A 27840-nucleotide genomic window follows, 5' to 3' on the forward strand; every position below is an offset into this window, starting at 1 on the left:
ATATCAAAAGTAGAATGTAGAGCCAGCTTGAACTCATAAACTGCGAATCTCACAACCGGGCTCCATAATGGTCAACTTTTTGCACCTTGTTACTACCATGGAAGGATAATACCCTCCTTCCCTCTCTCTCTCTCTCTCTCTCGCTCTCTCAAGGGGGTCATCGATTTGGTAACCAAGTTCATGAACATTGTTGCACGACCTGCCACCCTCATAGCATTCTTCCTTTTCTTCCCTCCCTCCTACCTCTCCAAGCTCTTCTTCTCCTTCCTTTCCTCCCTCTCCCCTGAGGACATGATGACTCACAAGGTCGTCCCCTTCACCGGTGCCTCCTCCTCCGGCGTCGGCGAGGTTGGCTTCCCTTTTGATGACTTCCGTCCCCCTCATGCATCTCTATCTCTTACACCATTATTGAACTCATTAACTTCCCTTGTCCTCGCAGCATTTACCTTATCAGTATGCAAAGAAAGAAGCCTTCCTAGTTCTGGTAGCTAGAAGAGAGAGAAGCCTCACAGAGGCCGCCGAGAAGGCTCGGGATCTCGGCTCGCCTGATGCCCCTGTGGTCCCTATCGATGTGTCCAAGCCCGATGAGCATCGGTGGTTCATTGATGCTGCCATCATCTACTTCAGCCGTTGTATGTGCGTCTATGTGCATCCTCTCCTTTGAGTGTCGGGATTTTTTTTTCTTGATGTGATAGTAGCCTAATAGGAGTGAGAGTGGATCGGATACCGAGCATATCCAAAAACTATCCCGATACTAATAGAAATTTGAGCATCCGACTAATAACCATATCTATATCCATATCCATCAAAAAAAAATAAATATGAATATTAATATGAATAGACAACTATCCGAATATCCGATTTTATTTATAATTTTATTTAATTTATATTGTATTTATAAACTTTTTAAAAAAATAAATGATCATATTAACTTGATATTAACTTGATTTATCATTTACTTAATAATATCTTTGATTCTATGACTACAAAGTTTAATTATCCGATTTATATACAGATTTATATCCATACTTTCAGTATCTATATCTGTATCCTTTTTAAACAAATATAGATATAAATTTTTATATCCGACTAACATCCGTATCTGCATGCATATTCGTCAAATAAAATAAATATGCATACGAATATATTATTATCCGATCCGTATCCGATCTAATTTCAGCCCAATATGAATAAATAAAAAGTTAACATCCAAAACTTTAATAAATAATATTTTTTTATGTTTACCTTGTATATATTTAGTATTTAATGTTTAGCTCTTGTACAAAAGTTAGAGCATGAAGTAAGATACAATGAAAGCTAGAGGTTCAACTATCTTCATTAAGAGAATGAAGTAAGATACATGAAGATCCTCTAAGGCAAGAGGAAAACTATGCAAGTCTTTACGTTGTCACGGCTCTTTTCAACATGTTCAGCAGCAGGCCGAAACAAGTTGAAAGTTTGACGCAATAAGTATTCCCATTGAGAGAAGTAAAAGATGGCCATGTGAAGCGTTTGCTTCGTCTTAAGAACACATGCTAGAACTCAAGACATATATGAGCCGTGGCAAGTTGCAGTTATTGTAACTCTTACTTTTCTACAGCTCATTTTCTGGATTAGTTAATGTTTCGGGATATATCAATTTCCATCATAGTTATTGAGAACACTTTTTTTTCACTGAAATTGAAGCTTTTAGAAAAATCTTCAGGAAATCATTTCACTCAAGGGTGTTTCTCCCTCTCCCACCCTCCCTCTCCCCCCATGAACCCATCCATCTTATCTTATCTCACTGGATTTTTTCAATAGCTTTATTAATGCTTTTGATGCATGTTGCCGTTGCTATATTCCTATCAGCCTACTTACCAGTTAGGTTGGTACGGAGAGTGGTTCAACAGATGCTTGTGAGATCTTTCCCTTGGACAGAACATGAAAGGACAAGGAAAAGTTGCAAGAGATCATGGTTTTTGACAACTCCTGACTTTGTATCCAAAAGGAAAATGCCTAAAATGACAAATTTTGCAAGAGAAATTCTAACAACTATCCATGCATGGTAAACTGAATTCTTTTGGAAACCTGACAAAATATAGCAATATAAGTAATTCTTTTGTTAACTGCATGGTTAACTGGATTCTTTTGTTATTTGATTACAGGATATTATAGCGATATATCTTAACAATGCATCCCATAACGTCATTTAATTGTAATTTTAATTAGATTATATGAATATTTTTAAATATAAAATGGTCCCTGTCCCCAAATGAATCATTGAAGAGACTATTGCTCACTTTGGGCAAGAATCTCTTGAAGGAGTTGAACTGATGAGCCTAAAACTTTGTGTTGCAGTGAATCACCTCATTGTCAATGATCCAATTTGGACTAGCTGCCTCTTTGAAGAAATCAACATATCTGCCTTCACACAAGTGAAGGTATAACATTAAATAAATTTTTTTACTCCATAACTTGGGCTGTATCTTATGTTTGTTCAAAATTTATCATTAAAAATTTCATTCAATTCAAATTTTCAAATTATGATTAAGCTAAAACTTACATTTTTCAGCATATATGATACTAATTGTTTGGCTTGTTAAATTAAATTGATTTGCTAAGATAAAATTTTGATTCATAACAAATTGAAGGGGAAATGAAAGTTGACATGTCTTACAAGATTTTGCTCTTCCAGTCCCCATGTCACTATTTTTCATCTGCACATAATTTCAGAGTACCCTAAAATGGAAATCAACGTCATAACTCATATCTATCAAGTTTAATTCACAGAGCATTGATCTTCAATTGCAAGACTCTTTTCAGGATGTAAACTTTTGGGGCTCAGTGTATCCAACTTATTATGCAATTCCACACCTACAGAACAGCCAGGGCAATATAATTAGGACAGCATCAATGAATGGCCATGTTCCTGCTGCAAGAACAAGCATCTACAAGATAATGAAAGTTTTAAAATAGTTTAAAACATAAAAAGCTTTTTGTTTTGGTTTATAGAATTTATGGATGATTTTCAGGAAAGCAAGGCAGCAATTATCAGGTTCTATGAGGCATTGCAATCAAAGCTTCATGCGGAGATCAGGATCACTGTCATCACTCCAGGTTATGTTGCATCGGAGCTCACCAAATGCTAAGTTCTTAAGGAAGCTGGTGAAATAGGAATCGATGATGAAGCTAGAGATGTACCTTGTCAATCACTAGTCCACAATTTGACATCTACTCTACATCATAAACCTGCATTAAAAAGCATTACCTATCTTGCGAACTAAACTTTTTCTGCGATCGAATGGCAGGTCCAGTTTGGACCACTTCCTGTCGATTGCACAGAGAAGCGTGCACAATGTGAGCATCTCATGCAGAAGTGATGAATATGGTCCTGTGCCTTGATCACAAGGTTCTCTCCTGGTTCAAGCCATTGCATATGGTCATCCGCCTTGATCCCAAGGTTCTCTCACTCATTCTGTGTTACTAGGTCGGGCGTCACTTCAACCAAGACACTCAGTAAGGGGATCCTAAAGGCGTCAAGAGCCAAGAAAACTTTTGTTTCCAGTTTCAGTGACATCGCCTAGCACTAAGAGACAAGTGAATGAAGGTGGAGCTAATGATATCGTCAAGGAGTGAAGACAATGAGGGCTCTGGATATCTTTCTAATAACATCAGATGTCACTGGGAATAATTTAATAGTATTTTTCTAAGACAGGTGGAAATGTTATTTCACTTTCGAAGAATATATAAATTAGGAATAAAATTGAGGGATTTCTCAAGAAAGAAGCACTCAATGATCAAAAAGGAGGGATAAAAGTACTAACATCATCCGATGTTTCTCTCAGCTATAGCTACAAAGGAAATAGATTCCCAAGGAAACAATTTTGACTGTCATAAAATAGAAGCAAACAGAATAGACTTGCATATCACTCCTTGAAAACAAGGCCAAGCCCAGCCCGTTTATTAAACAGGATTATTTTCCAAGAAATGGCTCAGCCTCCGGCTCAAGCAGGCCCGGCAAGCCGTCCGTTCCATGAGCAGGTCTAAATGTCAATTAGAAGTTTTTCAGTTAGGGTTTGTTTGGAAGCTGGTAGCTGGCCGCCTGTGAATCCAGCTACAGCCAAACACCCATGAAGTTTACAGGCCCGCAGTTTGTTGAGTCGCAAAGACTCTAGCTGCTAGTCCCCTGCAGCTTAGGCCTAAGCTGTAGGTTCTAAGACTGGCAACCAAAAATGACTGTGGATCGAGCTAAAGCAGCTAAAAAGGCTTCCATTCGAAAAAAAATAAAGGCAGCTCGAGCAACTCTGGTCCCTCAAGAAAAAAAAAAAGAAAGAAAAAATCTTGCCTGCTTCAAGTCACCTTCTCCAAACCAAGCCAAAGCAACTATCCCTACACATGTCACCCCATGCCATCATCTAGAAGTAGTGATGGGCATCGGGCCGTGCCGGGCCGGCCCGGCCCAGGCCCACCGGGCCACGGACTAAACGGGCCGTGCCCGGCCCGGCCCGGCCCGGCCCGCCGGCACGGCCCGCTCAGCAAAAAACGCAAGCCCGGCCCGGCCCCAGGCCCGTGGATTGGCGAGCCGGGCCGGGCACGGCACGAGACGGGCCGTGCCAGGCACGGCCCGTCTCGGGCGCAAACGGGCCGTGCCAGGCACGGCCCGTCTCGGGCGCAAACGGGCCGTGCCAGGCACGGCCCGTCTGGAGGGGGGAGAAAATAGCCGTTTCCAACAGCTATTTTTGGTTTTTTCCCAAAATACCCCTCCCAACAGTCCAAAAACGGCTAATTTGAGGGGTATTTTGGGAAAAAAATTTCTGGCTCGCGGGCCGTGCCGGGCCCAGGCCCTTATGGGCCGTGTCGGGCTGGCCCGCGGGCCGTACCGTGCTTGGCCCGCGGGCCATGCCAGCCCAGGCCCTTATGGGCCGTGCCGGGCTCGGCCCGCGGGCCAGAAAATGGTAACCCAGCCCGGCCCCCTTTCATGGGCCGTGCCAAGCCCGGCCCAGCGCCCATCTCTATCTAGAAGTCCACACAGGAGATGCTATTGGCAGCCCCTACACTGATGCCTTGTGTCACACCCTCCCTGTTTCCAAAGAAGGCCATGCCTGGAGAAGATCAGATCTCAGCAGCCCTTGCCCCTAGATCAGAGACGACCTCAGTGGCATGATAGGTGCACTCTTGGATTTAAAATGACTACAGTGCATGGGAGCTAGAGAGAGCAAAGTTATGCAAATGTGATTTAAAAAAATGAATTTAAAATGGGGATGTATATTCAAGTTGTTAATTGACAGTCTATGGAAAGTAAAAATGAATGTTAATTTCGTTCCAGAGATAAAGCTCCATCCATATCCCACTTGCCTTTGTTTATAGGTAGTAATTCAATACAGGTGTTTGGGAACTTCACAAAGTTTTTGCATATCAATCAAGAATAAAGATAAGCTCGCCCCCACATCTACAGGATGGCTGCATCTCCTGCAGTTGCATCCAACCAAATAGCTTCTTCAAAGTTGCAACTCCCAGCCACAGTCTAGCAAACGAAAAACAGTAATTACAAAATCTCAAGCTGCAGCCCTCCAGATAGAGTAGATTCAACTGTATGCAATTCCAGCTACATGCAACTTGATCTGCACCAAGTCTAGTTGCAGGATTCTAAACAACCTCTTAAACATGTATAGCATAACATCCTAAGTGGTGTACCATAACTGACATTAGAATGACAGCATATCATAGCGAGGGAAGAATAACCCTGACTACCACATAGTCATGAGGACTAACAAACCTTTAAGGAAGCAATATGCCGATTGGCTAGTTGGTGAAGAGACCTCACAAGAGGCTAAGTATAAATGGTTTTGTAACTTTCCTAAAAGGTTCCCCGACTTGCTAGAAAGATGCTAAGGGATGCATCTATTTCTAGGCAGGTGTAACTTCCTTTGCCAATGAGAGAAAAAAATATGTGCCTCACTTGTCCAAATCTTAAGACAGGGTATCAGTAGAAATACACTGATTAACAAAGTAGCAAGATGACCTAAGATGCCCATCAACACCAAAAAGGCTAGCAAAATTGACCTGGACCAATTTACCCAACCCAACCCAAACTAAACACACCTAACCTAGCTCATTGAATCCAGTAGTCAAGCATGGGTCAAACATGTCACGATCTACTAGTGAATTTATTTTCCATTATCCAGAAGCTGGGAGAATTGCTCGTTCAACAATATCATTTTCCATTAAACCTTTGAATTCATTTAATCTGATGTGGGTAATCATTTGGCTTAAACTATCAAATCAAACATTTGCTGACATTTTTCACCAAAAAGAACAAAGCACCTGTACTAAAAGCACTCAAGAAGGGATCTATAACCACATATCAGATGCAGCCCGTGAGTTAATAGTCATTATATATTTAAAAAATTCATAATAAAGGTGATAAATTAAAACTGACATCTGACAGTGAACTAAGTTTCAGAAAATATTATAACATAAACATGCATGGATACAATTACCTCTCATGAAGCTTGTTTCCACTCTTGACAGCAAGAGAGACCCTGCAGAACTTGCTGATCCGCACAGCTTTCAAACTGAAGCCATGTTCTTACAGGAAAAGTCAAGCAAAAACAATGAGCATAGAAAGATGGTCCCTGATCATCACAAAGACAAAATACAGAGAGATCACTTTTTTTTCTGCAGAGTTATGTGAATCTATGATTATTATGGCTCCCCATACAAAAGGAAAGAGCAACTATTCATTTGGTAATTGAAGCAAACCTTTAGCCAGTGATGCCAAATTAGAACAGCTTAAAGCCCTCCACCCTAGAAATTTCCACAGGTTTATCCAGGTTATGAATCAACCATAAATCAGGCATGTAGGAACTGGATGCAGCAACTCCAATGAGCAAAGAGAAGCAGGATTAGGCTTGGTAGCATAAGCCCATTGTTACGTAGTTCCTCAGGGAGGTGAAGCCATTGACTATGCATCTCACTTTTCTCATCTTGATATTTGCCGATCACCACAAATCCTGTGCTAAGCAGAAACCATTCTTATCCCAGTCACCCACTTCACTAACAACCATTCCGTGTCCTGTTGGAACCCAGATGTTTCTCATTAACATGTAGATGGTGCAAAGGTCAGAAGTTGAAAAAAACATGACATTATGCTTGATGGATTCGTTAATACAAAAATATTATTTACTTAATTATCATTCAATCTTGGCCATATGGTATATTATTTTTTTACACTTGCACAATAAGTCAGTGTTCTAATGTATCCATCTCCATGCTTCCTAGTGTAAAATTCTTAAAATTCCCAAGTAAATGGCACAAAACACTTTTCTTTACCAGTCCTTAAATTCTACCAATTATGAAACCTGCACTAGTAAATAAAGTTTCTTTGTCTTCTCTTTGTAACTCCAAACTTTTTGAAATAATGAACAATTTTGAATAAAAGAATTTGACTTTTATTTACACAGACCAGTGTTTGAACAAAACTTGCAAGAATCCAGGGTAGAAAAAATGGTATTTTATATAAAACAAACCATAGTTGGGCATATGGACCTATATAGACAATGTTGTCAAACCTCCCAGGAAATCCTAGGCTTTGACCCCCTTAAAGGATAGGAAGAATGCCTATGCAGCCACACAGGCACTAGGAGTAAAAAAACTAATAATTGATAAAATTGGTGCACATTTTTTAGATGCAAAACCATAGAAAACCTTGAATTATCCAATGATCAAAAGTATATATTGGACTTACAAGAACAGATAAAAAAATATTGAAAAATATTGATAAACAATAAGGCCATTAACAACTTGAGCTATTCAATGATGAAATGATTCATTTAATTACTGCAGTTTTATTACATTTTCATTGAGCAATTTGAAGAAGCTAAGCTTCAAAGAAGCAATTGCATGATGTAGCATCGACTAATACACCATTTTTCTCTCTTCAGTAAATACTTGTGACTTAAAGAGGAGTTAAAAAAACCTCTGATAAGTCAAGGAACAAGGAGCATGCCAGAGACGTTGGCAACCACTAGGCAGCTACGTGCCAGTCTAGGCAATCAAGTGGCCACCCCACATGAAGTCATGGAAAACACCAAAAACCAAGGTGGCCTATGCTTGTGTAATCCATACGCCTAGGCAGCTGCCTTTAACAACAGCAGATATGGCAAATATAGATAGTTTGCCACCACATAATTTAGAAGCATTACAAATACACTGACAGTCACATCATGATCTGTAAATTTTGTTGTGATCATTTGACTTATCACTTAGTTTAGTACCATATGGCATGTGCACATAGTACTGATTCATGACATTAAAGAACACCTTTGATCTGGCAAGCTAATAGCCTCAAGTGGCTAACTGATTAATGCCGTCAAGTCCGCTATTAATTAATATTGATACAGGAAAGAAGCTTGAATAGTGCCAAAAACTAATGTGACTCATATTAGATTGCCAAACACAAAATCAGATTAAATAGAGAGAACCACAATTAGGAAAACATCAAAAGTTTTCTTCGAAATTATGTATTAAGCTCGAGCATGGTTTGAACTAAGAGTACTTTTTTTTATTGATAACATGAATCAGTTGGGTATCAAAAAATTTAATGGTAATATCATAACATTGTAAGCATACGTACTTGAAGGAATGAATGTGAATTCTAAGTCATTTCCAGCAACCAAAAATATCTCAAACTAGTTGTGCTTAGCCAAATTACTCTCTGTACTCACAAGAATGCATCATATAAGAAGAATGACCTTTTACATTGAGTTAAGGAAAACAGAAGACCCTAGGTTCAAGGTTCCCAATGGAATGGATACTGTCATACCTATACTTGCAAACCTGATATAAAAAAAATATTACTTCACGAGTTCCAGATTCACTGAATAGGATAGTGCAAAGACATGACTGTACTGTTGCCATCAAAATGAACGTATAATAAATGAGCGCATGAGTTTAAGATGGATCAGTAAAGCCCTTACCCAATGCTAAAGTATCTCTGTTGATTACTTCTCAGAACCTTCCAGTAATACATAACCATAGTCAAAACAAACGAACAATCATAAACATCACGGAGATAAATCAATAGGCTTCAAATGGTTATGTTGTTTATTTTGAGGAGCAGTAAACTTCTTCAGTCTTTGAAGGAGCAACCAGGCATCAGATGTTGAACAGCTCTGGTTCATCTCCAGGACAACAGGAAGAGGAGAGTTTCCATTGACCTCCACCAACATTGTACCCTATAAACAAAAATGGAAATTAACAATGCAAGATAAAGATTTGCAAATATGAAGTATTGAAATTGCTACTATTATCAGTTAAACATATACGATGCATATGGTATTTACAGTTTAGCCACACCAAAGCATAACTTATCTAAATAAGAGGCAAATAGAGATTTATAAAGAATTTATTCAAGAGAATCAAGGCAACAATCAACATAAGTTTGGCATGAGACACTACAGGAGCATGAAAACAGTATAAGCTTACACAACCTCTTTTTTTGTGCAACAAATATGCCAATTTACTGAACTTTAAAAAGAACTTACAGAAGGTGAAACTCCAAGCCAAATAAACAAAGCAATAGAGTTAACTAACATTTCAAATTCAACAAAAAGGAGTAAAGAAGGGAGTTTACATTCCATAATGCTCAAACAAAGTACTAATATAAAGATTCGAAATGTTGACCAAAAAGTTGCATGGAGATCATAAAAACCATGTTATTGAGTCATTGTATGCAATGGTAGTTGAGATCCTCTGCTATTCAGCCTTGAACTGGAGAAGGTTGGTTCTCAAAAACAAACCATCCCAACATCGCATAGGCAGTCCATGATTGAGCAGATCCGGTGCACTGCAATTAACATTGCCATGTCAAGCATGGGACTCATTCAATTAGGGGTGCAACTTGGATTGGGCTCAAACCCAAAGTCATTAAGCCAGTCCATTCATCTGGTAGGTTTGAAATGAAATTTTATAAATTAAGGTTGGGCTTAGACTCAAAAATCCTAACCCAACCTCATAGAGTTGGATTAAGATTGGTCTACAACCAAAACAAAACCCGGCCAAACCTGATATATAAATGAATAGATATTCATATTTATGTTTCCAATTCATATTCATATTCCATACAAATAATTACATGTTTATATATTATATTTTTTAGTCTTGTTACCACTGAAATTGATGAATAGTTGAGGCATCAATCTAATAAATATTATTCCAACAAAAACATCCCAAACTTTTGCTCTATTCTTAAATTCTTGCTCAAGTAGATCTCATCTGATTAATGAGTTCAATTAACGACATGAATTTAGTGCAAAATGAGGTTGGGTTGGGTTAGAGACCTCCCAACCCAACAAGCCCGGTTGGGTTAGTGTTAGGAGATATAGAGGTAGGTTTTGGGTCAAGATTTGCTCTCAACCTGCCCGCACACACCCAAGTTGCACCCCTACATTCAATCGCGGGCCATTTGTGCTATAGTCGGATGACCCATGTTTAAGAACCAGCCCTCTCTAGTTCAAGGCAATCCTAGAGAAGATCCAAACTATGGTTTGATGAACCGTGCTAAACCGGCTGCTTTGGGACATACCAAATCGGACAGATCGGCTACTGGGTAGTTTGACATAATGCTTTGGATCGATATAAAGTCACCCACACTCCAGCACTCGATCGCAGCCTTCCCTTCCCCACCCCCCGCCCCCGGTCCGGGTTCGCAACTACTCAACACTACTCACTCTCCACACACCCCCTCCCTTGGGGCATCACCGATTTGCATCCCCCCTTCCCCCGCTAAGGTTAGGGCTAGGGTTTCCATTGGCTCTTTCCCTTGCTCCCTCTCCCCCCATCGGCGACGACAACGACAAAGGCTTTTGAACCCTCTTATTTCAATACGCCCTAGAACAGCACAGTACCAACCCATACCGTGTCGAACTGGTCGCCAGCTGATATGCTCCCCGATACCTATTCCGTAAACCTGGATCCAAACTCTACTGTATTGTTACTTTTAGAAGTAATACATAGATATTGTTTATAACTTCAAACCAAGCCATAGTAAATCAAAGAAAAAAAATCATGCAAATGAATCACGGCAAGAGACAATGAAAATGTTAGTGATAAAGAATGTTTGACCATTAGCAAAATATTCTAGATCCAACTTATTGGCTTGCTTTCAAAGTGGCAGTAGAGAAGCAGAAAGTCATGAGCTACAACTGCTAGCCATCTCCAAATGCTATATGCCTAATTCCAAAGACGTCAAAACAATATCCACAGACTAAAGAAATGCACTATTAGCAAGAGATATTCCCTGTTAGTCTCCAAGGTTACTCAAATCTATTGTGGCATAATGCATCAATATAGTTGAAGGATGTATCACCCTATCAGCTTTAAGAGAGATAGAGATACAACTTAAAAGTGCATATTCAAAGGAGATTCTAGAATGTTATAAAAAAATAGTATTAATTACTTGAGCACTAAGGATTATATTCCTAGAAGTTTTATCGATCATGGACTTGAGTCAAAAAGTGCAGATCAGATCCACATCAGGAAGTAAAACTGCTATTAACGGCTTAACATGGCCGTGATTTGCCTTTATACCTCGTTTCAATATTATAACTTGTTTTCCTCACTATGTCAGAGTTGCAATTGTTCTTAATAAGTATATTTTAAATTGTACTCTTGGGAAATGCTGTAACTGGTAGCACATAATGCTTAATCTCCTTGATGCCCTATTTATTCTTGAAGCAACACAATTCACAAGGAGGAATTGCTATATCCCCCCAACACACGCACTTGTGTGAAAAAGTGGAGGAGGGGAGAGAACCACTTGCATGCAGACCAACATAAGGTGCTAAATGCCTACAAAGCTTGCAAAGCATCAAGTGCAAAGGTAAAAAATGTCTTCAGAAATTATACAGGAGGTGTAAGTTGAACATACCTCAAATTTAGCCAAGAAAAGCTGGAATTTTTTCATGGTCTCCCTCATATCTGTTACTGTTTTCTTATCTGATGAAGAAAGAGCCACAGTGACCTCCTCAGGAGAATGGCCAATACCATTCTTTACAACCTGAAGAGTGGCAGGACTTTTTTACTAAACAAAAAATTGACAAAAATAAATAAATAAATTATATATATATATATATCATCTTCTCTTATAGCATGCAAAAGGCTTAAGAGTCCCGCATGCCTGCCGGACTCTGATGCCTTCCGAATTAAATCTTCCATAACATGCCCTCACAGGCCACGCACTCAAATCAACAAGGGACGAGGGGATACTGCTTGAGATTCCCTGCCTTAAAGAGTCCCAATTCATGTGTCTGACTTCTCTCATGCACATTGCAAATGTAGAACTCTTGTAAATTTATAATCTCACAAACAAAATCAGATCTGTGTTACGAACATATGTGCTTATACTCACATTGTGGTCAATGAGCACCTCAGATATGAGACTCCCATCATCAACATATACATGGAGTTCAAATGAACTCCGTTGTTTGAAGTGGAACCCCTTGACACCGGTCAAAAAGCACTGGAACAATTCTAAATTGTCAGCATTGTGTTTTAATTTTTAGAACAAATGAAACTCCAGTCACAATTTCTAGCACTAAGCAAACAATCACAAAACACATCAAAAAAGGGCTAAATAGCTAAATATCCAAAGCTCTACTTATATGTAATTGAATTAAAGATTGGAACCACTTTAAATTCAAGAATGCATCTATTACCTATAAATTATAGTCCTGCTACAAATGCATTTACTACATTTTCTAAACAAACCCTTTGAGTTTTCCACACATCTTGTTAGAAGATTGAATGGGTGCATAATAGAAGACATCACACCTTAATGTCAATAAGAGAACGTTTTACTATATACATATATCACACATATTCAGATATTTTTGGTATGTCATGGTGAATAAAAACTTTTTCTTCTGATCTGATTAAGGAAAGACAAAAGTTATTAACAAGTTAATAACAAAAATGAAAAATTTCACTAAACATTGGCAAATAACATGCAATGCCCAGACTTTTTTCTTTACCATAACTGAATGATAGTTAGAAAATTAAAATGGTCATGACACCATATCATGAGGAACATTGATATAAAGCAAAGGCACTCAAATCAGAAAAGCAAGACTAATGGTCTTTAAAATGGTTTTATAAAATAACATTATAATTTGTATGTATTCCGGTAGCACCAAGCCAGAATATAAATACCTTGATTTTCCCTTGAATGAATGGTGTGTTGTCCTTCTGGGTGGTCCATTTTGCCAGCAAAGATGCCAGGTATGTGAAAGGAATTCCCTTTCACCACTTAGAATGAGTTGATGCTCCACTACGCCAACAGCATCCACCATGTCTGAGGCATGAGAATTTTCCACATCTGAAGCAGCGCCCGAGGATAAATTAGGTTCAGTATCTGGTCTATCGTTCGCAGAAATAGGTTCTTCTGTAATGTTTCCTTCAACATGGGCAGCAACAAACTCTTCTTCAGCCGTTACTCGAACATGTCGACTAGTAAATTCCTCGGTGATGTTTCTTGCATTTTGTGGAACAACACATTCTTCAAAATGGTTCCTCCGGCAACAGTCTCAGAACTAGCCAAATTAACAGCTACAGAATAAAAATAAATAAACAAAGACCACACATAAGGTTGTATGAACACCATAATCACCTTGCTAATACCCATGTGCAGGCAGAAACAAATACAAAAGCTTCACATAAAGGTAAACTTCAGGTTCACAAGCATGCAAGATACGAACTTATAATTAACTTGTGCTTGTTTGAGTTGTTGAGGGTGAAGCACCACCTTAATTTCTATGAAACTAATATAACCTTATGATGATAGTAGTAGTAGTAGTAATAGTAGTAGTAGTATATTTGCAACCAAAAACTGCAAACAGATTATGGAAACAACAACATTGAAAAACCATAACGTATGGGATGAAATAACTGGCATTACGATGAAGCACCATGCTCATATCTAGTAAGTACACTGAAGCACATTATTGCAGAATCCAGCACTGTCAGAGGTTTATTTGTTAGAGATTTCACTTTTTGGTGGGAACACAGTTAATAATCTAAATTTTATCACTTCAGGGACTGTTTTTACATAATTTAATAAAGCAATACAGAATGAAGGACTTTCACCCTACAACTAAGGGGCCCACATGACTTGTTAAGAGTTATTTCAAATAGGGAAGCCTTGCACAAAGAGGAAAGGGAACCATTCGAAACCATTAGGGAGTTTCATCAGTACATCACTGTAATTCATATTCAAGAGTCACGAGTCACGACCAATCATTTTGTTAATTAGAAATGTATTAAATGATGTAATAGGAAAGGATTAGAAGTTTTTGCCAGAGAAAGTGATAAAAGAAGGCTTTAAGAATTGGTGAGGCTCTTTGACCATTATATCCCGAATCTTCATTATCAATGAGAAAGAAACATTTTTGCTGATATTGAGCTCTTTATCCATCTGGCAGCAGCAGAAGTCTGCTGTAACTTTCTGGTTCAGTTAATATCACTTTCTTATTCCTCACTTATTTCATCTGCACATGCAACTTGAACCCTAGCATCATACCTTGCAATTCTTTCATCCATTCAGATATCAGAAGGGAATTATACCTTACATATCATTGCATAAAGAATATCTAAATAGAAAAAATGGCAGCACAAGAAGTTAGACCGAAGAAGATAAGCAGAGATGCAAAGGATGATTAAGCAACCTATACAAGATATTTAACATCTACAACTTAAAGCATGTCCATAAACCTGTGCTGCCATCATAGAAATAAACCACATAATGGATCCCCTTGAATATTTCGATAGGAAAACTCAATGACGAACAACTTAAGGAGTTCAATAAACCATTTCATGAAATGTTAAGAACTTGGTTTCATATTGGTTGCAGCCAGACTGCATGAATTTCATTTGCAGCAGTTTTGGTAGTTCACTGGTTTCACTTCAAGCTTCAATAATTCTTGTAAATTAAGAAAAACCGAAGAAAATATCAACCAGAATTAGGGATAACTAAAAAGAACAAAATAAGTCAAAAACTTAGACATTATTTTTGAAGTATAATGTATTGTTTAAGACCTAAATACACGAAAACCTCCCATTGCATCTTGTGTCCATATGCAATATGTATCAGATAGCGGCACTCATCAAATATATCTAGGACATTTGTTGAACAAATGGACTTTGCATATGTTGATGCTATTGTATGAAGCATGGAGTATATATGTTATTGGATGCTTTTCAAAATATATGTAAAAACACATTTATTTATTGTTGTCATATCCTAGCCATGCATATCCTATTCTTTTAAAGTTTGTTGTATCCATATCACAAATCTATGTCAGCACTTCATTGTTGAGAACCTCCATATGTATCATAATGGTGGTTTCACATAGAATCAATGGAAGTTTTAGCTTTCTAAGAAAATCAAATAATCACATTTGCAGTGTAATATGTCATTTTATTTTTCATGACAATCTAACACGAGCAATTCATATTTGCAGTTTAATATGTCATTTTACTATTCACGACAATCTATAACATGAGCAAGATAAAAAAGTATACAAAACATGAGCTCTAGGAATGCCAAACTCTTTAATCTCATGGGCAGCTAGCATCATAGTGCTTCTAGATCCTCTCCAAACTTGCAAATATAAGGGAATAAGGGTTCCTTATGGCGGTGGGGTTGGAGTCGACCCTTAAGAGGTGGGGTGGGTAATAACGTAGGTGGGGATAAGAAGAAGAAAAAGAAGGGTAGGGGTTCGATTCCAGTTGGAGTCAACCCTCGAGGGGTGGGGTGGGTAAAAGGGTAGAAGGTGGGAATTAGGAGGAGGAGGAGAGAGAGAGAATATGGTTCTAATGTTTTAAATATAAGATATGGGGGCAAATAAGCAGCCTACATATACAATAAATTTGACTCTTTAAAGTTTCAATCAAAACTTTGAAATTGACGCCAAACTCTGGATATGTTCCAGCCAAAGCCAATGAGCTTTAGTTTCAATCTCAAAGTTTTAGAGTATTTCAAGTTAAGTCTTGAGAAAATTTTCAAACATGTAAACCAATGTCATAGAAGCATGACTGGCATGCTTTGAATTATTATTCAACAATTATGAAAATAAATTTTGCAAGTTGATGAAGAATCAATAATTGATACTCTTTTTTAAGTATTAGATCTCTAATGGGCCCAAGTTTGGTGCTTGACAAATGATATTCATAGGAAAGTTCAAATCTATCACAATACACGAAGATCAGATTTCCTACAAAGGTCCAAGTAAATAAAATATATTCAATTATATTACATTAAATTAGAGGTTACTGTAGATTCAGATTTAGGAGCAAAAAAAATTGCACCAATGATACACAACTCTATCAGCACAATTTTCAAAGTTAAAGCTTACCCAAAAGATTGGATCCCTATGATGAGGCCCCGTACTTATTTTTCTAAAGGGTGGGAATCTCAAGGACCAAGCTAAACAAATTACATGTTTTGAAATTGATATTTCTACCTATGGATGTTCTTAATATTTTCACATGAACAATAAAAAAATGGAGATTAATCATTGAGAGCTAATAGTATCGGACCATTGGCTCGAAACTCTTGAAACAAACCCTGCTTCACCACAGCATCTAAGATTTTCAGATCTTAAGGATTCAGCAAGTACTTTTAAAATGTATACATTTACATCCACACCTGGAATCTCGGAATTTAGGCCATCAGGACTCTTATTACTGAAGAGTCTAATGGATTTGGAGAATTTAAAAATTCTAAGCCTCTAAGAGATTAGCAATTGCATATATGTACTTTTGGTTGAAGCAATCATGCATACATATATATGTATAAATGGGATAGACTGCGCTCCTCTCAAGTGGAGCTTTGGTATCTATACCTCTTAACTCCAAATCAATAATGGGGCATCCAAATCAAAGATCCACACTATTCATGATCTATGCCACTAAAAATACGTAAAAACCAAAAAATCACATGTTTTAGCGGTCTCTAAGATACGCATCATGTGGATACCCTCTCCTCTGAAGAAAAGCAAAGTCCATCCATATATATTTAGGCTACGATGCACTCAAGTTCATTTGCCTCCAAATGCTCCCTAGTTAAAATCAATAATGCACCTCTCAAAATGAAATCGACATCATTGATCATGATCTACGGTATATAAAATATCTAGAGACTAACAATCATTTATTTTACAAGTATCTTGCCTATGCATCAAGCGAGCACAAAATGAATAAAGCAATATAGCTCGTAAGCTAAAGCATCTTATGCACTACATAATTTGCAAATCAAAACCATTGATCTTGATCTAAATTCTTTAAAACATATACAGAACAAATTTCTGATAATTTAGTGCCTCATAAGGTTAATTCTCTCTCTCTCTCTCTCTCTCTCTCTCTCTCTCTCTCTCTCTCTCTCTCTCTCTCTAATGTATGAACAAAGCAATATAGCTCGTAAACTAAAGCATGTTATACACTACATAAATTGAAAATCTAAACCGTTGATCTTGATCTAAATTCTTTAAAACATATACAGATCAAATTTCTAATAATTTAGTGCCTCATAAGCTTAACTCTCTCTCTCCACAAATGTATGTATGCATGTATGTACGTATGTATGTACGTACGTACGTAAGTACTAAGAAAAGTTAATAAATGTTGACCTTTCCATTTCTTTAGCAATATCCCAGTAGTCGCAGCGTCTAAATTGTCGATCTCTTACAACTAGAGTTCATCACATATGGAGCCAAAATTAGATGCATGACTTAAAAAATTTGGATCAGTTGACAAGATACAAAATCTTAATAGTCATTATATGCATGACAAAGAAGATGATACCTTGAGCCAATTCTCGGGGATTATTCACATTTTGAGAGATGGGATGTTTGTTTGTGCACCATTATTTATGACATCAGATGGCCAAGCAGCAAGCGAAGCTCTTCTAGACAAAGGGAGTCCACATTGCTTCCTGCAATAAATGTGATAAATACAAGTTATCTCATAAGAGTAAGCAAAAAAAATTACATAAATAAAAGCTGACAATAAGGAGAATTGTAAAGGTTCCATTGGCGAAAGGAATTAATTCTAAGGCCTAAAGCATTGTAGTGGCTAACTAAATCGCTGTGAAGAGAAACCCAACACACTTGAGTTCATATTGCAAGGAAGAGTTAGTAAGATTCTCAGGATGTCAACAACAATTAGGCTTAGATTTTAATCATTTCAGGATCACGTTGCATAGTATAACTTAACAAATAGAAAGAAAATTCACTTTCTACGAAAATCCACCTAAACTAGTTATGTTTTTTAACCCTGAAACTGGAAAAAACTTAAAATTGCATTTTTTTAATGTATCAAATAAACCTTTCTCCTAAAATTAATTGTTCAAAACTTAAAAGAGCCAGACACATTGATGCAGTGGATGATACCATAAATATATTAGACATTGTGAGAAAGGAACATGAAAATGTTGAATGATACAAAGTCAATAATATTCTCAACACTGAGTATGATTTTATTAGTACCTTTTTGCTTCGTGGTGGTTTATTCACTTCGCCAACTAGCCTTTGACGAGCTGCGTCCAGATCATCAACCTGCCCCCCAAGAACCTCCAAAACTTCGGGGACCAGCATTAGAAGCCCTCGTCGTATGTGTACATTACAAATAATAATCTACAAATTGTTATCCCCCACTTTTTTACTCTTGATGTATACAGTTTAATTATCAAAGTACATTTTGTAATCTTAAGTCCTAAAAAGGGAATAGGAATTTTAAACAACTGAATGATTTTCAAAAATCAAATCATCAGACATATGAAATAACAATAGTAGCAGCAGCAGTAGAAAAAGTAGACCATATGAAATTAATAGAAATCAAGCAAATGTCCATCAACGAATATCGAGAAGTAAATTAATAGAAGAACAAGCATGGTTTAAAGAAAGGCTACATTGCCACAACTTTTTTGGAAAATATAAAGGAAATTAGCATCTAGCCCCAAATAGTTGAAATTGTCCAAATGATTTTCATTGGTTACACTACTATAGGCCACCAAAATCCATCATTGAACACAAGCTTCTCTTTTTAATGTATGGTCCGCAAATATATTAGTAAACAACAAAAAAAGGTGGTGCGGTGATATATCAACCCAATTACAGTTCTGTATGGAACCACACATGTAACAAATGTCAGTGTCCTTACCCGTGAATCAGCCTTTTGTGTTTCATGACAACCTCTATACTTCCAAAAGTAATCATGCCAAGTAATTCCGTATCAATTCATGGAATGTTAGTTTCAAGTTGAGAACCAGTCAAAATGTGTATTCAAACTTGGACTAATCATACCTTGCTACATAAAACTAACTACAAATACATAGGATTATAGATGTGTTCATTATTAAAGATCGGATTTATTAACATACACAAAAAATATAGTAAAACCATGACAAAATATAAGGCAATATTAATGCCATACCATGAATGAATAAGCTCAATCAAATTTCAAAGGGATTAGTTTTACAGAACAAAGTAACATCAAAAATTTACAATTGCATTTCACCTACAATCAATACTCTGAAATGTGTTGAAATCCTGGCCAAAGAGTTTGTGCAGGAGAAGTCCTGCCATGATACTTAGCAAAGCAACTAACAAGAAAAAGAACATGCATTATTAGTACACAATCTAAGGTCATATACCAAGAACAAACCCTCTAAAACTACACATTCAAACATACATACATACATATATATAGACAAAGAGGGTGGGAGATGGACTTTGCTCCTCTTAAGAGGAGAGAATATTTACTCTTCGTAGGTCCAAAATCAATAATCAAGTGCTCAAATCGAAGATCCGCACCACTGATCATGATTTATACCACTAAAAATGCCCAAAAATTAAAATTCATGTGTTTTGATGATCTCTAACTTACGCTTCAAGTAGACAAAAAAATGGACAGTTTCCATTGTGCTATATGCTAAAATACATGATAAAACATTTAAATTAAGAATCCACCTTATTGACCATGATCTAAATATGTTAAAACATGTATAGATTGAAAATCAATAGATTTTAATGTTTAGATCATATATTTTAGCATACTTATTCAATGGAAACCATCCATTTCTTGTCTACTTAATACAAGGTTAAAGACCACCAAAACAAATGTTTTCTGATTTCTAGGCCTTCCTAGTGGTATATATATATATATATATACTACATATACACACATATAGGTATAAATATAACACACACACACATGCATTTATTTCAAAGGCATAAACTATAACAGATGAAAAGTCAATTGAGAAAAGTTAACAGAAGAAACATGAATTAATATTTCTGAAGAAACTCAAAGCAGACCTTAAAACCAGCAGGAGCAAGAACTTCCAATTCTCTGATAGGCCTATATTCCATGCCAAATATGCGCTGAACACCATCTGTCATTGACAATTTCAAGCACCTTTTAAATCCAGCAGGTGCATCATGATACCTTTCTCGAAGAGGAGCAGAGATGTTAATTATTTCATCAACCTAGAGGCATAAAATGGTTGATGTTAGACCTCTGTTCATATGCATGATTACAAAATCTTGGAAAGCAAGAAAAAAGTAACTGAATAGCAAGAGAATTGGTACAGAGTTAATGAAATGCTAAAAAAAATGGATACGGTCAGAAAATCATCTAACAAAAGCAGAACACTGCAATATTTCCACAGAAGCAACTCAACACCAATAACCAACAATGTACAATGACTAGAAAAAACATACTCAAGAACATTTAACAAAAACCTCAATTTATGAAATTTAAATCAGAATTAGCCTACCAAGTGACTTTCTTTCTGACTGAAACAAAAAGGTAGATATGCATGAATTGGTCATTGAAGGTAACTTTTTTGCTTTAACAAGGACAACTTATCAAGGATAATTTTTACCCTCCATTGCACAACCAAATAAACAAATGGTTTTGCATTCAATGAGAATGTGTCTAGAGCCAAATATACAATACTCAGTCATGACAAAACTTCTTGCTAGAAGCAAGTGTGTCGGGTGCAGATTCAGATGCAGGTACAGTGAAGCAGATCTCTTTTAAAAATAAAAAAAGTTAATAAGAAAATGCTTAGGAAGCGGATGCAAAGACGAGTTTTCTGCGAAGATTCTGAAGTAGATGCACCACCCTAAGCAAAAGATTCCTGTTACTCAGTTCAAAAACAAAAGATTATTTAAAGGTTTATTTGATAACAATAAATATTAAAACATGGTCATTGATTCATTCTTCATAGCAATAAGGACTGAGAAGACAAATTGAACAGGGAACATCATAACATGAATGCATAAAGTACCATATGATAAAACAAAATAATGGAAAACAATAAAGCAAAGTAAAAGGTTTGTAGAGAAGCAAACCCTAGATTCTCCCATCAAATAAAAATAAATTATGACCGCATATCTCTCCATCAAGCCTTCTTAACACATTATAACTGCTATCAGTTGATTTAAGCTTAAGCTGGAACAGCTTCACAAATATATATTTAATGCACAGGTAGCTAGTTGTGATAAGATGCAGGCAGCATGTAACATAGAGTAAATACCTGGAAAATATATATTTACCACACCACTATAATATTTTTTTTTAAACATGTATCTTGTCTGAATTGAAAATCATTGGCAAATAAATTTTAGTTTTCATTACATTGTTTAATAGGAATACACTTAAGTGTTAATGCAGGATCCTAGAATGAATTATTTGATTTTTCCAGCCCACAAATGGGATATGAAGGTTATAGTAACATGAATGGATGTGTCACATAAAAATTGCTTGTTAATCTCAACAAAGAGCAACCAAGAACTCAGAAGCTAAATTGGTGTTATTTTAATTTTAAGTTCCATTACTTTAAAAACATAGATTAAGTTAAAAATTGGTTTGAAAATAAATTGCCAATTTTTCAGTAAGATTTTTAAGGGACATATTAAATGTTTTACTGTTTGTTCACAACAAATAAGCAATCGAGCAGAACTTGGATTGTGATTTTCCGTTCTAAAGTAGTTTGTAATATAGAGAAACATAATTTTAGATTTTTATTTCATGAAAACTCCTAATCAAGTGAAAGCAAATCAATCATAACAAACCACAGACCTTTAAAGACCATCTCAGATATCTAGGTCAAGACCATTACCCTAGGAGACAAACCTACACACCTGGAGAACGAAAGGCCCCTCCAGATCGGCCTTATGCATGGCTTGCACGTTCTCAGGAAGGACGCCAGCGCCACAGATATTCATGTCGGAGAGGAGGAACTGCTCGAAGCACCTCCTCGCCTTACCGGCTATGTCCAGGCCCTCGAAGCCGGACCCGTAGCTCGTCAGGGCTTTGACGCAGAAGCCCAGCCATTCCGGCCGGAGCCGGAGGCCGAGCCTCCGGAGGAACTCATCGATCGGCCGCAGAGAGCCATCTAAGCCCGTCCATGGCACGGATAATGATCCGTCGTTGTCCTCGGGGGCTCCGGCGGGGCGAGCGGGGGGCGGCGGCGGAGGGGAGGGCGGGGAGAGGACGTCCGGCACGTCGACGAAGTCGTCGTCGGATATCTCGAGGGGAGGATTGGGAGCAGCGGGGGGAGGATTGCGGTTAGGGCTAGGCTTTGGAGAGGTTAGGGTTTGGGGCCGCCGGTCGTCGTCGTCTTCGTCGGAGGAGCTCGGGAGCCTAAGCCTTCGCCTCATTTTCCCCCCCTTTTTCTCTCGTTTCTTTCGACTTGGGGGCTTTGCCGCCACTTTGCTTTCATGGCCTTTTATACCGGGGGATATTGGATCCGGATCACAGCAAGCTGGCCCGGATCCGAACCCAATAGCCTGGGGTGACTAACTGTATTAATGTGATTTAATTATGCATTGTATATAGTAGTTATCAAATCATTTTGTGGTCACTATATAAAAAAATAATAAAATTAAAATTAAAAAGTTGATTTTAATAAATTTATTAAAATTATTTTTAATAAATTTTAAATTATTTTTTGGTTAATTTATTAAAAAGTTGAGGAGGAAGAAAATCAAGGAATGTTGAACCAGTTCGTACCTATACCGAACCGGTTTGGTCTCTAACCAGTTCGATTCAGCGTTAAAAAGCGGTGCTGGACAGTACCGACCTGTGCCGGCCTGAACCCACCTAAACCGGCTGAACCGTACCAGTTCCAAATTTTTTTTAGATTTTTGGATACATAAACTAGGTTAAACCAGTGATACCAGTTCAGTACCTATTCGTACCGGTCTGAACCGGTACCAAACCAGTCCGATGACCGACCGGTACATCTATCAGTACCGGTTTGGCAATCTTTGGGTAAATGAAAAGCTCCACCTCTTCGGTTTATGCTTTGTTTCCCATATCTTGACCGTAGAATTATTTTATAACCACTAATATTCAAAAATGTGAATGAAGAATTAACAGTAAACCCCTCGCTTGTCCTCTTATTATTCTTATATCCACTTTTTGAATATAGATGGATGTCTTGCAGTCCTTTGCTGGAAAATTTCTCATGATCTAGCAACCAAGTATCTTTCTCCAATCCCCCCCATGAGGCTCCTGAGTTTTTGTACCTCCATGTCTCTCTGCCAATATCTTAAATAGATGTACTCAAATTAGTTTGATTCTAACATGGAACGAAAGAAGCAAGACCAAAATGTGATGCAACAAGAACCATGCATTTAGTATCATCCAAATTTGATTTAGCTTTGATTTTACCTTAGCTGTTGTACTGCTTCAAAAAGCTTTGGTTACTTCAATGAATCAATGGCCATGGCACCAAGACAAGGTCAACCGGCAAAAAAATACCCTTTTTTTTAATTTTTTTGCGAAGGAGTGAGGAGAGAGTGAGAGAGTGAGAAGCTGTATCAAGGATCGTGCGGTGAAAGGGCTTTCTGTCGAGCACCAGGTGGGCGGACCGATGGGAGATCCCGGGCCTGGCAAGCCGAGGGGTGTCGATCGGCTCCAGCGGTCGGCTCCGGTGCAAGGGATTGCAGTGTCGTCTCCGGCGTGGTCTGCGGTGGCTCAAGGAAGAACAGTGCAGCCGGAAATATCCTATTTCCGGCCTAGTGTGGAGGAGTTGGCAGACCTGAAACGGCGGTTCCCTCGGATGGTAGTGGTTCCATCGGAGCGACTGGAGCAGGCCCGGACGGAGCAGGAGGGAAGGGCCGTCATCGTGAGGAGTATGGGGCGGCGCGTCCAGGCGGAGCTGGTTGCGCGAGATCTTCAAACTCGGAGTAAGTTAAAGGCTCTGATCGAAACTTTCCCAATGGCAAACGGGCTCATGACCATCCGCTTGAATGTTGAAACAAGAGGAAGAAAAGAACTCATCTGCTACTACCTTGGGCATGCTTTTAAAGATTGCATCTGCTGCTCTCTCCAAAGACATACTCTTCATTTCACAGAACAAGGAGAATGCCACAGGGTGATAAATAACAAAAAATGGCAGTATACCAATGTTTATTTCATCCCACAAAAACAAGAAATTGGAGAATGTTCAAGCATTAGATCTCCAAAAATGTCCTTGTCCATGAAAATAAAAACTAATTAGTCGAATATTGGCCTTGCTCACAGCTATCCACGTTTTTTTCGTCAAGCTGAAACCATCCATGATACAATGCTCTGGTCCACAAGTCTGCCTACCATCTGGATTTAAAGTATTTGTAACTACGATAAATTCATGATACAAGCATCAGGCTTTGGTTATCTCCTCAGGTCACAGCGTGCCAGTACTCCGATAAGATTAAAAGCTGTCGATTTAAACAAATATAAGGCATATTTGACCAGCTAAATGGTTGTGACTGTACAAATAATACCATTTTCCGAAAACAATGGAAAGAATCTGCAACTCGGGTCGAAAAGTTAAGAATTAGTAATCCTTTTTAGACGCCATTTTTTTTCGCGCCATTCAGATTGCGTCAAATCCGGTGTTTATGCAATAGTGTAATTTTAGGCAATTACATTCGGGTTGGCGTCGGAGTTTAAAAGTAGTTCTGGATTACAGGATGCCATCAAAGGAGAACTGGTTCATATTTTGGGTCTGCCATCACATATAAGCAATCATCATAACAAATATAAATATGCCAAGAAAATTGGCAAAAAAAAACAAGTCTTGATCATCAATCATCTGAAAGATTAAACCAAAAAAGACAATGACAGATTATATTAGAATAAAAAGGTGGGTCAACTATTTAAAATAGATTGCTTTTAGACCAGCTTATATATATATCCTCACCAATATGCAGTCAAACTTTGTAAGATGGACAGTATATTAAGGCAGCACCATTAAACCAATTCAAGTGAGAATGCCCTAATTTATGACTTTCTTTGAGCACAAAGCCTCTTTGAAATGATTAAATTCTAGTAAGAGATGAGATGCTAATTTATTTTCATCGTCCTGATTTCTCACATGTCCCACGTCTAGCAATGGTATATTGATGGAAAAATTAAATGCGCATGCGGCCATTCTCGGGCCGTGTGGACAATAGCCAGCGGGGCTGCCGTTTTTTTTCATTTGAATTTCGCGAAACGCGTTCGCAAAATCACCGCGGGCGCGTCCGCAAAAAGACCTCTTAATTTCATCTCTCTCGGGATACAAAAAAAATAGAGAAAAATACTAAAAAAATTATAGAGAAAAGTTCTTCCTCCTCTTAGCCACTTGTGATTTTTATTTTTGCTCTTTTATATTTTATCCTTTTTCTTTCGTTCTTCGCTAGATCGGAAAGTCCGATCAGGTTCGTTTTGACTTCTTCCGAGACGTACTAAACCGCGGGCGCGTCCGCAAAAAGACCTCTTGATTTCATCTCTTTCGGGATACGAAAAAATAAAAAAAATACTGAAAAAATTCTAGAGAAAAGTTCTTCCTCCTCTTAGCCACTTGTGATTTTTATTTTTGCTCTTTTATATTTTATCCTTTTTTTTCGTCTTTGTTGGATCGGAAAGTCCGATCAGGTTCGTTTTGACTTCTTCCGAGACGTACTAAAAAATAAGTTGTAGGATCATCGTATCTCAGAGGAGGATTATCGGAAGATCCGTACGTAGGGGCAAACACTTCTTTGGGACAGTGCCTACGCGCTTCAACTTGCCTACAATCAGGCTATTTCCTCTAACTTATATTTTTAATTTAATATTAGTAGATCTGTAGAATTTGCAATTTTGTGATTTAATTTTATTAAATGAATAGATTTATTTTATGCTAGAATAGATTTTTTTATTAAAACAGAATTATTTTGATGTTGAATAATATATATACATATTATTCCCTATAAAGATTTTCCATTAATTGTAATTTTAGATTCATTTGTTTATTTAGATAATATTTTACTAATAATCCAAAAAAGTGTATGTTTATTTCTTTTGTTAGTAATATATAATTCAGTAAATCATTCTAAAATGGTAATAATTTGTTTAACCTCCAAAAGATTTATCATACTTCCATTTGAACTCTTCAAGGAGTAATTTTTAGATCCCATTCAAATGAAAAATTTAAAAATTGGTTAATACATAATAATTAATTCATTGAATTGACATTTTAGATTTCAATTACCATAATTGATTTGCTAGCACAAAATTAGTAATCAATTATTCTAATAAAGTAATAAATCTTATAATTTATTGAATTGACATTTTAGATCTCAATTATAATAATTGATTTGCTAGCACAAAATTAGTAATCAATTATTCTAATAAGATAATAAATCTTATAATTCATTGAATTGACATTTTAGATCTCAATTACAATAATTGATTTGCTCGTACAAAATTAATAATCAATTATTTTAATAAGATAATAAATCATATAATTCATTAAATTGACATTTTAGATCTTAATTATAATATTTGATTTGCTGGCACATAACTAGTAATCAATTATTACTAATTTAAAAAATCAAACGAAAAATTTGAAAATTGGTTAATTCATAACAACAAATTTAAGTTTGCACTTAGGCTTTTGTAAAACTTAAATTTATGTAATTTCTAGTGATTATATCCACTAACTAATAGTGTCAAAGAAAAGTTTGTCAAAAAGGCATACGTGCCTAAGAAAGGCTGGTACTTAAGTGAACCTAGTGCTTCACCACTGATCTAGAACTGATCTGGCTATTTTTTTTGGATATATCAACTAGACATTCAAAATTCAATACAAATTTTAATACAATCTTTTTACATAGACTTTTTACTTTCATTCAGGTTTCTGTCCCTTCTCTATAACCTTGAACCTATGGCCTCAAACACTAGTGACCACCTTAGTGCCAAACTAGAAAAATTTGATAGCTATAACTTCAGGAGGTGGCAAAACCAAATGCTGTTCTGGCTCACCACATTAGGGTTGATCTCAGCCATAGATGAGAGCACCACTGAAGTTGATAACGGGTCCAACTCAACTACTTCATGATATGCTACTCGCCAAAATTCAAACCGGAATTCATCCTCCTTCCACACTGAATCTTCTGCCTCCACCAGCATACCCTCTAGGACACTTGATGAAATAGACTATCATTACATCTATAGAATCCTAGGTGCCCTTTCTGAGAGGCTATATGACATTATAACATAGCCAAGAGTGCCAAAGAACTCTGAGACATCCTAAAAAGCAAATATGGTCTTAATGATACTGCGGTGAAAAGGTTCAAGACGAGTGTAATAACTCCAATTTTTTTATATATATAAAAAGGATATAATAGTCTTTTAAAATTGATATAAGGGGTAAAATTGGAAAGAATCAAAAGTTAATGGCATAACAGTGGATATATTGAAGTGTTAGGGGCAAAAAGGAAATTTAATAATTTTAAACAAAGGATGAATAGTGCTTGATGTGACTTAATTAGGGGGTTTGAGTGT

General features: G+C 37.2%; 3 protein-coding genes and 1 pseudogene across 3 annotated transcripts; 1 reads left to right on the forward strand and 3 right to left on the reverse strand.

Moving 5' to 3' along the window:
• Positions 1–180: 180 nt before the first annotated feature.
• LOC120113123 (11-beta-hydroxysteroid dehydrogenase A-like) lies at positions 181–3131 on the forward strand. Its single transcript, XM_039133934.1, has 4 exons — positions 181–348; positions 440–632; positions 2341–2423; positions 3015–3131. Exons 1-4 carry the CDS (start codon positions 181–183, stop codon positions 3129–3131), a joined length of 561 nt encoding a protein of 186 aa, XP_038989862.1.
• LOC103696630 (recQ-mediated genome instability protein 1-like) lies at positions 2596–13539 on the reverse strand. Its single transcript, XM_039133404.1, is given in 8 exon segments — positions 2596–2856; positions 6483–6617; positions 6745–7057; positions 8961–9218; positions 11912–12040; positions 12392–12502; positions 13192–13274; positions 13277–13539. Coding segments are annotated over 5 exon segments (549 nt in total). The 5' UTR covers positions 13332–13539; the 3' UTR covers positions 2596–2856; positions 6483–6617; positions 6745–7057; positions 8961–9047.
• Positions 13540–17513: 3974 nt separating this feature from the next.
• LOC103723472 (recQ-mediated genome instability protein 1-like) lies at positions 17514–22734 on the reverse strand. Its single transcript, XM_039133400.1, has 5 exons — positions 22185–22734; positions 20352–20522; positions 18525–18668; positions 17839–17970; positions 17514–17724 (listed from the first exon to the last, which is right to left on the reverse strand). The coding sequence occupies exons 1-4, from the start codon at positions 22701–22703 to the stop codon at positions 17863–17865; spliced, it is 942 nt and encodes a 313-aa protein (XP_038989328.1). The 5' UTR covers positions 22704–22734; the 3' UTR covers positions 17514–17724; positions 17839–17862.
• Positions 22735–24710: 1976 nt separating this feature from the next.
• On the reverse strand, positions 24711–25126 carry LOC120113124 (annotated as a pseudogene).
• Between the last annotated feature and the right edge of the window lie 2714 nt (positions 25127–27840).

The sequence above is a fragment of the Phoenix dactylifera genome, chromosome 14, assembly GCF_009389715.1.
Source record: "Phoenix dactylifera cultivar Barhee BC4 chromosome 14, palm_55x_up_171113_PBpolish2nd_filt_p, whole genome shotgun sequence".
Lineage (NCBI taxonomy): Eukaryota > Viridiplantae > Streptophyta > Magnoliopsida > Arecales > Arecaceae > Phoenix > Phoenix dactylifera.